The sequence below is a fragment of the Oncorhynchus tshawytscha genome, linkage group LG30 (assembly GCF_018296145.1).
Source record: "Oncorhynchus tshawytscha isolate Ot180627B linkage group LG30, Otsh_v2.0, whole genome shotgun sequence".
NCBI lineage: Eukaryota > Metazoa > Chordata > Actinopteri > Salmoniformes > Salmonidae > Oncorhynchus > Oncorhynchus tshawytscha.
The window spans coordinates 42,895,895-42,908,189 of NC_056458.1; the positions used below are offsets into that span (position 1 = coordinate 42,895,895).

At 45.0% G+C, this 12,295-nt stretch overlaps 1 protein-coding gene across 1 annotated transcript in view; it reads left to right on the top strand.

The window, feature by feature from the left end:
- The window catches only part of LOC112228282 (actin-binding LIM protein 3), a 160,625-nt gene that overhangs the window by 124,210 nt on the left and 24,120 nt on the right, over positions 1 to 12,295 (top strand). Inside the window, exon 13 of the mRNA XM_042309618.1 lies at positions 11,056 to 11,190. Coding sequence (XP_042165552.1) covers positions 11,056 to 11,190 — 135 coding nt within the window. The remainder of the gene's footprint in view (positions 1 to 11,055; positions 11,191 to 12,295) is intronic.

Genomic DNA, 12,295 nt, shown 5'->3' on the forward strand with positions numbered 1-12,295 from the left:
TGCTGGTGGTGGTGGTGGTGGTGATGGTAGAAGTGATGGTGGTAGTGATGGTGGTGATGGTAGTGATGGTGGTGGTAGTGGTAATGGTAGTGATGGTGGTGGTAGTGGTAATGGTAGTGATGGTGGTGGTGATGGTAATGGTGGTGGTGGTAGTGGTGATTGTAGTGATGGTGAGGGTGGTGGTAGTGGTAATGGTAGTGATGGTGGTGGTGATGGTAATGGTGAATGTGGTGGTGGTGGTAGTGGTGATGGTAATGGTGATGGGGTAGTGTTGGTAGTGATGTTGGTGGTGATGGTAGTGATATTGGTGGTGTTGGTAGTGATGGTGGTGGTGTTGGTAGTGATGTTGGTGGTGATGGTAGTGATGGTGGTGGTAGTGGTGATGGTAATGGTGATGGGGTAGTGTTGGTAGTGATGTTGGTGGTGATGGTAATGTTGGTAGTGATGTTGGTGGTGATGGTAATGTTGGTAGTGATGTTGGTGGTGATGGTAGTGATGGTGGTGGTATACTGCAGGGGATTGCTCTTCCCCCATTCTCTCATGCTATAACATCCATCCCTCTCTCATTGTCTAATAGCAGGTCATATAACATGTAGATTACTATCATGGCAGACTTGGCAGTTGTTTTATGATGTTGTTTCCTCTGCAGTCAGGCATAGGACATCTTTAATTCCAGAAACTAAATGTCTTCTATCTCTGACTGGCTGGCTCTCTGTGAGCGTGGGCTTGGCTGAGTTTTGGCTGTGGAATGGGAATGTGATGGGTCTAGTTAAGGGGCAGTGCCAAGCCTTGGCTCATGCTCTGGTTTCTGTCACTGTCATTATTCTTGGACTGACTGTCTGCAGGCACTGAGAGTGGCAGGAGCTCTCTCTCTTACAGTCAGCTTGACACCAGGTCCAGCATGTCCACCACCTACCAAGCCCCCAAGCATTTCCATGTGCCAGGTAGGCCTCTGGTTTTCCTGTCCTTAACCCCCATCCTCCTCCTCCTTACCATCCTCCTCTTCCTCTTCCACCTCCTTACCATCCTCCTCCTTACCAACCTCTTCCTCCTCCTCCTCCTCCCCATCCTCTTCCTCCTCCTCCCCTTCCTCCTCTTCCCCATCCTCTTCCTCCTCCTACCCATCCTCCTCCTCCTTACCATCCTCCTCTTCCAACTCCTTCCCATCCTCCTCCTTACCAACCTCTTCCTCCTCCTCCTCCCCATCCTCTTCCTCCTCCTCCCCATCCCATTCCTCCTCCTACCCATCCTCATCCTCCTTACCATCCTCCTCTTCCACCTCCTTCCCATCCTCCTCCTTACCAATCTCTTCCTCCTCCTCCTCCCCATCCTCCTGCCCCTCATCCTCCTCCTTACCAACCTCCTCCTCCCCTTCCTCTTCCTTCCCATCATCTTCCTCTTCCTCCCCATCCTCTTCCTCCTACTCCCCATCCTCCTCCTCCTTGTCCTCTTTCTCCTCCTCCTCCCCATCCTCTTCCTCTTCCTCCCCATCCTCTTCCTCCTCCTCCCCATCCTCCTCCCCACCCTCTTTCTCCTCCTCTTCCCCATCCTCTTTCTCCTTATCTTCCCCATCTTCTTCCTCCTCCTCCCCATCCTCCCCATCCTCTTCCTCCCCCTCTCCATCCTCCTCCCCATCCTCTTCCTCCCTATCCTCCTCTTCCTCCTCCTCCCCATCCTCTTCCTCCTCCTCATTGTCCTCTTTCTCCCCATCCTCCTCCTCATTGTCCTCTTTCTCCTCCTCCTCCCCATCCTCTTTCTCCTTATCTTCCCCATCTTCTTCCTCCTCCTCCCCATCCTCCCCATCCTCTTCCTCCTCCTCCCCATCCTCCCCCACCCTCTTTCTCCTTATCTTCCCCATCTTCTTCCTCCTCCTCCCCATCCTCCCCATCCCTTCCTCCCTATCCTCCTCTTCCTCCTCCTCGTTCTCTCGTCCTCAACTGAAGTCCGACCTAAAAGGTTTTCGAAGGTCCCAATGTGGGGACATCTTACACCGTACTAACTGCGTGTAGTCAGCCTGCCACTGACTGGCTGTGTGTAGTACCATGTCTCTCTGCATCGCTTGCCTCCTTCACGATGACACCCTCACCCCATCCATCATTGCCATTATGCAGAGGTCATCACTGTTTGTGTGTCTTTGTTACCCTGCCGTCATCTGTCACTAGCTCTTCCTCTTCTATTCTCTGTGCTGAGTGTCTATTGTAACCAGATGCTGTGTCCGTCGTCCCCTCTCCATCTGATGTTTTGTTTCATTTGCCTTTATAAACTGGGTGGTTTGAGCCCTGAATGCTGATTGGCTGAAAGCCATGTTATATCAGACCGTATACCACGGGTATGACAAAACATGTATTTTTACTGTTCTAATTACGTTGGTAAGCAGTTTATAATAGCAATAAGGCACCTCGGGGGTCCGCGATGCGTCGTGCCTAAGAACAGCCCTGAACCGTGGTAGATTGGCCATATACCACAGCCCCTCGCACCTCAATGCTTAAATATACTGTACCTGCACAGCAGAACCCATTATACGCCATCTGTTGTATTGATGGTGTCACTTTAATCAGTCATTAGAGTCCAGACAAGGATGGCAGGAGATTGGTAAAATGGTTTATTTATTTTATATACAGGGTACAGTCTTACAGTACACATTATACAATACAATACAACACATTGTAACACAATACAACACAATACAATACAACACAATACAACACAACACAATACAACACAACACAATACAACACATTGTAACACAATACAACAAAATACAATACAACACAACACAACACAACACAATACAACACAACACAATACAACACATTGTAACACAACACAACACAATACAACACAATACAACAATACAACACAATACAACACAACACAACACAATACAACACAATACAACACACAACACAATACAACACAATGTAACACAATACAACACAACACAATACAACACAATGTAACACAATACAACACAATACAACACAATACAACACAATGTAACACAATACAACACAACACAACACAATACAACACAATGCAACACAATACAACACAATACAACACAATGCAACACAACACAGTAACACAGTGCAACACAACGCAACACAACACAACACAACACAGTGCAACACAACACAACACAATACAACACAATACAACACAACACAACACAATACAACACAATACAACACAGTGCAACACAACACAATACAACACAATTTAACACCACAATACAACACAATTTAACACAACACAATACAACACAATTTAACACAACACAATACAACACAATTTGCAAACACAACACAATACAACACAACACAATACAACACAATACAACACAATGCAACACAACACAGTAACACAGTGCAACACAACACAACACAACACAGTACAACACAACACAATACAACACAATACAACACAGTGCAACACAACACAATACAACACAATTTAACACAACACAATACAACACAATTTAACACAACACAATACAACACAATTTAACACAACACAACACAACACACAACACAATGCAACACAATACAACACAATACAACACAATGCAACACAACACAGTAACACAGTGCAACACAACGCAACACAACACAGTGCAACACAACACAATACAACACAACAACACAACAACAATACAACACAACACAACACAATTTAACAACACAACACAATAACACAACACAATACAACACAAGTAACACAAACAATACAACACAATACAACACAATTTAACACAACACAATACAACAATTTAACACAACACAATATTTAACACAACACAATACAACACAATTTAACACAACACAATACAACACAATTTAACACAACACAATACAACACAATACACACATGCAACACACAACACAACACAACACAATACAACACAATTTAACACAACACAATACAACACAATTTAACACAACACAATACAACACAATTTAACACAACACAGTGCAACACAACACACAACACAATACAACACAAACACACAACACAGTAACACAACACAACACAACACAGTACAACACAATACAACACAACACAACACAACACACACACAACACAATACAACACAACACAGTGCAACAACACAACACAATACAACACAACACAGTGCACACACAACACAACACAATACAACACAACACAACACACAGTGCAATAAACAATACAACACAAAACACAACACAATTTAACACAACACAATTTAACACAACACAATACAACACAAACACAATACAATAATAACACAACACAATACAACACAAACACACATACAACACAACACAATACAACACAGTGCAAACACAATACAATACAACACAATTTAACACAACACAATACAACACAGTGCAACACAACACAACACAATACAACACAATACAACACAGTGCAACACAACACAACACAATACAACACAATACAACACAATTTAACACAACACAACACAACACAACACAATACAACACAGTACAACACAACACAGCAACACAATACAACACACAACAACACAACACAATACAACACAGTGCAACACAACACAACACAATACAACACAATACAACACAATTTAACACAACACAACACAACACAATACAACACAGTGCAACACAACACAACACAACACAACACAACGCAACACAACACAGTGCAACACAACACAACACACACAGTGCAACACAACACAAACACAATACAACACAATTTAACACAAACACAACACAACACAACACAACACAACACAATACAACACAACACAACACAACACAATACAACACAACACAACACAATACAACACAACTTCTAACAACGTTAAAACTTTCCTCTTCTATCATGTACTCTCCATCCCGGTGGATCTAAAAGATTGACCTTTCCCCTCCCTACTCTTCTTCTTACCTTTTCTCTTTTTAATGTTTCATCTCCTCTCTCTCATTGTGTGTCCTCAGCCACAGGGGATCTCAACATCTACAGGAAACCTCCCATCTATAAGCGACATGGTATATGTGTGGGGCTGCCTGCCGTGAGGCATTGCCCGTGATGTGATTTAGCTGTGATTGATGTGTTTGTTGTGTGTGTGTGTCCCAACAAAACCACACAGTTGAATGTATCAACCTCTTACAACAATGATCAAGCTAAAAGATGAACCACCGTCAATTGTAGCTACCTCATTGGAAGTATACCGTGTCTCAGAGGATGAGGAGCTATTGGCAATATTTAATCTTCCGGCATTTTTTTTGTGGTGTAAATTTTAATTTAAATTTACAATTTAATTTTTATTTTTTAATGTGATGTTGTTGTAACGATGTGCGCTGAGAGTCGGGAAGCAAGTTCGGGGAGTGTTTTAATAAATAAACAATAACAATAATAAACAATAAATAAACAATAAACAATGACGCCTGGGGAAGGAACCAAAGGGACTGAGATATATATATATATATATATATATATATATATATACAGTATATCACAAAAGTGAGTACACCCCTCACATTTTTGTAAATATTTGAGTATATCTTTTCATGTGACAACACTGAAGAAATGACACTTTGCTACAATGTAAAGTAGTGAGTGTACAGCTTGTATAACAGTGTAAATTAGCTGTCCCCTCAAAATAACTCAACACACAGCCATTAATGTCTAAACTGCTGGCAGCAAAAGTGAGTACACCCCTAAGTGAAAATGTCCAAATTGGGCCCAAAGTGTCAATATTTTGTGTGGCCACCATCATTTTCCAGCACTGCCTTAACCCTCTTGGGTATGGAGTTCACCAGAGCTTCACAGGTTGCCACTGGAGTCCTCTTCCACTCCTCCATGACGACATCACGGAGCTGGTGGATGTTAGAGACCTTGCACTCCTCCACCTTCCGTTTGAGGATGCCCCACAGATGCTCAATAGGGTTTAGGTCTGGAGACATGCTTGGCCAGTCCATCACCTTTACCCTCAGCTTCTTTAGCAAGGCAGTGGTTGTCTTGGAGGTGTGTTTGGGGTCATTATCATGTTGGAATATTTTCACCAGAGATTAAGACAACACACTGAGCGTAAATATATATATTGATTGAAATTGTTCCCGAATGAGTGAGCGTTCATGTGTAAAGGATTAGCATTTCAATTGTTATAATATTCACTCTGTAGTGACTTCTTAGTCGACCCCCACTTCCCCTTTAACTAACAAGCCACCATGAAGGTTCAGCCCACTAGGGCACATTCTCCTATCATGTTTGTTTATGCATTTCTGTGAATTACTTAGTTAGTAATAAATAAATGATTTAAGACAATTGATGTATGGATGACTCATAGTGAAGACTGGGTTCGTGCAGATAACCAAAGATTTACGACGTTCGGAATGAGACTAACGTGAGGTAAAGTAAATAATTAATTCGAACACTAATTGATCAGATAAAATATCTGTAAAGTTATTTTAGGAAATGATAACTTTGTAATCTGAATATTTTTCCTTGGTGCCCCGACTTCCTAGTTATGTGATTAATCAGTTGATCGCGTAATAACTCATTACAGAGAATCTTTGATAAAAACTATCAGTCTTCAGTTAATGATAGTAAAGACACAACACTGCCCTGCGGCCCAGTCTCCGAAGGGAGGGGATCATGCTCTGCTTCAGTATGTCACAGTACATGTTGGCATTCATGGTTCCCTCAATGAACTGTAGCTCCCCAGTGAAGGCAGCACTCATGCAGCCCCAGACCATGACACGCCCACCACCATGCTTGACTGTAGGCAAGACACACTTGTCTTTGTACTCCTCACCTGGTTGCCGCCACACACGCTTGACACCATCTGAACCAAATAAGTTTATCTTGGTCTCATCAGACCACAGGACATGGCTCCAGTAATCCATGTCCTTAGTCTGCTTGTCTTCAGCAAACTGTTTGCGTGCTTTCTTGTGCATCATCTTTAGAAGAGGCTTCCTTCTGGGACGACAGCCATGCAGACCAATTTGATGCAGTGTCCGGCGTATGGTCTGAGCACTGACAGGCTGACCCCCCACCCCTTCAACCTCTGCAGCAATGCTGGCAGCACTCATACGTCTATTTCCCAAAGACAACCTCTGGATATGATGCTGAGCACGTGCACTCAACTTCTTTGGTCGACCATGGCGAGGCCTGTTCTGAGTGGAACCTGTCCAGTTAAACCGCTGTATGGTCTTGGCACCCGTGCTGCAGCTCAGTTTCAGGGTCTTGGCAATCTTCTTATAGCCCAGGCCATCTTTATGTAGGGCAGAGAGTTCTGAGTCCTCAGAGAGTTCTTTGCCATGAGGTGTCATGTTGAACTTCCAGTGACCAAATTTAACACACCTGCTCCCCATTCACACCTGAGACCTTGTAACACTAACGAGTCACATGACACCGGGGAGGGAAAATGGCTACTTGGGCCCAATTTGGACATTTTCACTTAGGGGTGTACTCACTTTTGTTGCCAGCGGTTTAGACATTAATGGCTGTGTCTAGACTTCAGAGATAGGTCAACTAGTTGTTTTACCTTTAGACTTCAGAGATAGGTCAACTAGTTGTTTTACCTCTAGACTTCAGAGATAGGTCAACTAGTTGTTTTACCTCTAGACTTCAGAGATAGGTCAACTAGTTGTTTTACCTCTAGACTTCAGAGATAGGTCAACTAGTTGTTTTACCTCTAGACTTCAGAGATAGGTCAACTAGTTGTTTTACCTCTAGACTTCAGAGATAGGTCAACTAGTTGTTTTACCTCTAGACTTCAGAGATAGGTCAACTAGTTGTTTTACCTCTAGTTTCAGAGATAGGTCAACTAGTTGTTTTACCTCTAGACTTCAGAGATAGGTCTTTACAGACTTATGTTGTTTTACCTCTAGACTTCAGAGATAGGTCAACTAGTTGTTTTACCTCTAGACTTCAGAGATAGGTCAACTAGTTGTTTTACCTCTAGACTTCAGAGATAGGTCAACAAAGTTGTTTTACCTCTAGACTTCAGAGATAGGTCAACATCAGTTGTTTTACCTCTAGACTTCATTGAGATAGGTCAACTAGTTGTTTTACCTCTAGACTTCAGAGATAGGTCAACTAGTTGTTTTACCTCTAGACTTCAGAGATAGGTCAACTAGTTGTTTTACCTCTAGACTTCAGAGATAGGCCTAATCAGTTTCCCTGTTTCATGGTTGAGTAGTTGTGCAGATCACCAAGGTGCATTGCTGACCATGAGAGTATGTCTGTGTCAGTCTATAAGTACTGTTCACTGTCCTGTATGTTTGTGTACTTTACAGACTTATGGTGTTTTTCTGTTAAGATACAGTAGCAACACACGTACTACCGAGACATTCAGGGATCATATGCTTCAGCATTAACACAGCCTACAGTATTTACTTCCACAAAAAGCCATCGCTACCAAGTTGTTGAGCCAGTCTGAACAGATACTATCACATGTGCTCTCAGACAAAGTCTGTGTACGTGCATTGATGCAAAAGAATGTTCTTGTGACATCATATTGAGCTGCACGGTCTCTGTGACATCATATTGAGCTGCACGGTCTCTGTGACATCATATTGAGCTGCACTGTCTCTGTGACATCGTATTGAGCAGCACGGTCTCTGTGACATCATATTGAGCTGCACGGTCTCTGTGACATCATATTGAGCTGCACGGTCTCTGTGACATCATATTGAGCAGCACGGTCTCTGTGACATCATATTGAGCAGCACTGTCTCTGTGACATCATATTGAGCAGCACGGTCTCTGTGACATCATATTGAGCAGCACTGTCTCTGTGACATCATATTGAGCAGCACGGTCTCTGTGACATCATATTGAGCAGCACGGTCTCTGTGACATCATATTGAGCTGCACGGTCTCTGTGACATCATATTGAGCAGCACGGTCTCTGTGACATCATATTGAGCTGCACGGTCTCTGTGACATCATATTGAGCAGCACGGTCTCTGTGACATCATATTGAGCAGCACGGTCTCTGTGACATCATATTGAGCTGCACGGTCTCTGTGACATCATATTGAGCAGCACGGTCTCTGTGACATCATATTGAGCTGCACGGTCTCTGTGACATCATATTGAGCAGCATGGTCTCTGTGACATCATATTGAGCTGCACGGTCTCTGTGACATCATATTGAGCAGCACTGTCTCTGTGACATCATATTGAGCAGCACTGTCTCTGTGACATCATATTGAGCAGCACGGTCTCTGTGACATCATATTGAGCAGCACTGTCTCTGTGACATCATATTGAGCAGCACTGTCTCTGTGACATCATATTGAGCTGCACGGTCTCTGTGACATCATATTGAGCTGCACGGTCTCTGTGACATCATATTGAGCAGCACGGTCTCTGTGACATCATATTGAGCAGCACGGTCTCTGTGACATCATATTGAGCAGCACTGTCTCTGTGACATCATATTGAGCAGCACTGTCTCTGTGACATCATATTGAGCTGCACTGTCTCTGTGTTCACTAGACGTAACATGGTTTGAACACGTTTCCCATTCCAACACCAGAGTGAGGAGGAGAAACAGAGTATCTTCATTCATAATACATTCAAGTCTCTGGATACAATAGGGACGCACGCAGGCTGTCGTGTACAGTGTGTAGGCCACGCCACACACACCTAACACAATTATAATGTGTTAAGAGTGAGACACATGCCTTAGGCTAGGGGGCTACCACTTCCACAGAACCTAATGATCCAGACTGGTTTCAATGTCCAACATGTTGAGAGCTGATTCTGAATCCATGGGGACACGCAGCCTTCCGACATGGTGCTCCTGCCCTGCAATTGTTATTGCTACCTCATGATTTGCAATGCAATCGGCCCCCACCAGAGGCAGTGCGGAGGTAGCTAGATAGAAATCACAGAGTACCGGTGGGCCATCTATCAACAGAGAGGTGACAGAGGTATGATGAGTTATAGGACTCTCTCTCTCTCTCTCTCTCTCTCTCTCTCTCTGCCTCTCTCTCTGCCTCTCTCTCTCTCTCTGCCTCTCTCTCTCTCTGCCCCTCTCTCTCTCTACCTCTCTCTCGTTATCTCTCTCTGTCTCTCATTATCTCTCTATCTCTCTCACTATACATCTCTCTCTGCCTCTCCCTCTCTCTCTCGCTCAATTTTCGACATGTGGCTTCCTTCTCCTAGTCCCTCTCCCTTCATCCTTCTGTACTGTCCTTGATCAACTGTCCTCTGTGTAAGTACCTGAGCCAGTCTACCTATCTGCAGTCTATTTTTATCAGACCACTTACTTACCAGATATTATCAACGCTACCTATCTCCTCTTTCATCTTCTTTACCTCCCCTCTCTTCATCTCTCTCTCTTCATCTCTCTCTCTTCATCTCTCTTCATCTCTCTCTCTCTCTCTTCCTCTCTCTCTCTCTCTCTCTCTCTCTCTTTCTCTCTCTCTTCCTCTCTCTCTATCTCCATCTCTCTCTTCATCTCTCTCTCCATCTCTCTCTCTCTCTTCATCTCTCTCTCTCTTCATCTCTCTCTTCCTATCTCTTCATCTCTCTCTCTCTCTATCTCTCTCTTCATCTCTCTCTCTCTTCATCTCTCTCTCTCTTCCTCTCTCTTCATCTCTCTCTCTCTCTCTTCTCTCTCTCTCTCTTCTCTCTCTCTCTCCCCACCTCTCTCTCTCCCCAGCTCTCTCTCTCTGTCTGACAGAACCTGTGCAGGTGATCTAGGTGCTGCTGTAACCCCTCCTCAATGTGAGGCAGCAGTACCAGGTCATCTGTGTAAGGTGAGACCAGGTGCTGCAGATTCTCTAAATCTAAATCCTCTGTCACAGTCCTCTTTTAGAGACTAACTAGACTGAAGCTCCCTGCAATATTCCCCACCACATCTCTGCCCTTCTCTGCCTCACTCTCTGCCCTTCTCTGCCTCACTCTCTGCATTAAGACCAAAACAAACCGGCTAGACAATCAGTCATTACTGGGAGAGGAATACGGTTTTCTCTCAGGCTGCCTGCCATCATTAGTGGTGTGTGTGTACATGTGTGTACGTGTGTGTATGTGTGTGTGTTCTCACCTCATCATGTTCTCTCCCTACAGATGATTCAAACTACTCGGCCACTAAGAGTAGAGCCAGCGACAACATCCTCCAGACTTCCCAGTTTCCTGACTCGTACTCTCCTGACCACGACCACCAGCAGTCTAACTACTACCCCTACACTCACTCTCCCAGAGGTACCGTCTAACCACTACCCCTACACTCCCTCTCCCAGAGGTACCGTCTAACCACTACCCCGACACTCCCTCTCCCAGAGGTACCGTCTAACCACTACCCCGACACTCCCTCTCCCAGAGGTACCGTCTAACCACTACCCCTAACCTAACCACTACCCCCTACACTCCCTCTCCCAGAGGTACAGTCTAACCACTACCCATACACCCCTCTCCCAGAGGTACAGTCTAACCACTACCCCTACACTCCCTCTCCCAGAGGTACCGTCTAACCACTACTGCTACACTCCCTCTCCCAGACTAACCACCCCATACACTCCCTCTCCCAGAGGTCCCGTCTAACCACTACCCCTACACTCCCTCTCCCAGAGGTACCGTCTAACCACTACCCATACACTCCCTCTCCCAGAGGTACCGTCTAACCACTACCCATACACTCCCTCTCCCAGAGGTACCGTCTAACCACTACCCTACACTCCCTCTCCCAGAGGTACCGTCTAACCACTACCCCTACACTCCCTCTCCCAGAGGTACAGTCTAACCACTACCCCTACACTCCCTCTCCCAGAGGTACAGTCTAACCACACCCATACACTCCCTCCCATAACCACTACCCCTCTCCCAGAGGTACCGTCTAAACCACCCCTACTCCCCTCCCATCAAACCACCTCTCCCAGAGGTACACTCCCTCTCCCAGAGGTACCTAACCACTACCCCTACACTCCCTCTCCCAGAGGTACCGTCTAACCACTACCCATACACTCCCTCTCCCAGAGGTACCGTCTAACCACTACTGCTACACTCCCTCTCCCAGAGGTACCGTCTAACCTCTACTCCTACACTCCCTCTCCCAGAGGTACTGTCTAACCACTACCCCTACACTCCCTTTCCCAGAGGTACCGTCTAACCACTACCCATACACTCCCTCTCTCAGAGGTACCGTCTAACCACTACCCCTACACTCCCTCTCCCAGAGGTACCGTCTAACCACTACCCCGACACTCCCTCTCCGAGAGGTACCGTCTAACCACTACCCCGACACTCCCTCTCCCAGAGGTACTGCTGCTAAGGACCCAGAGGATTCACTGTTGGCTCAGTGGGTTATTGA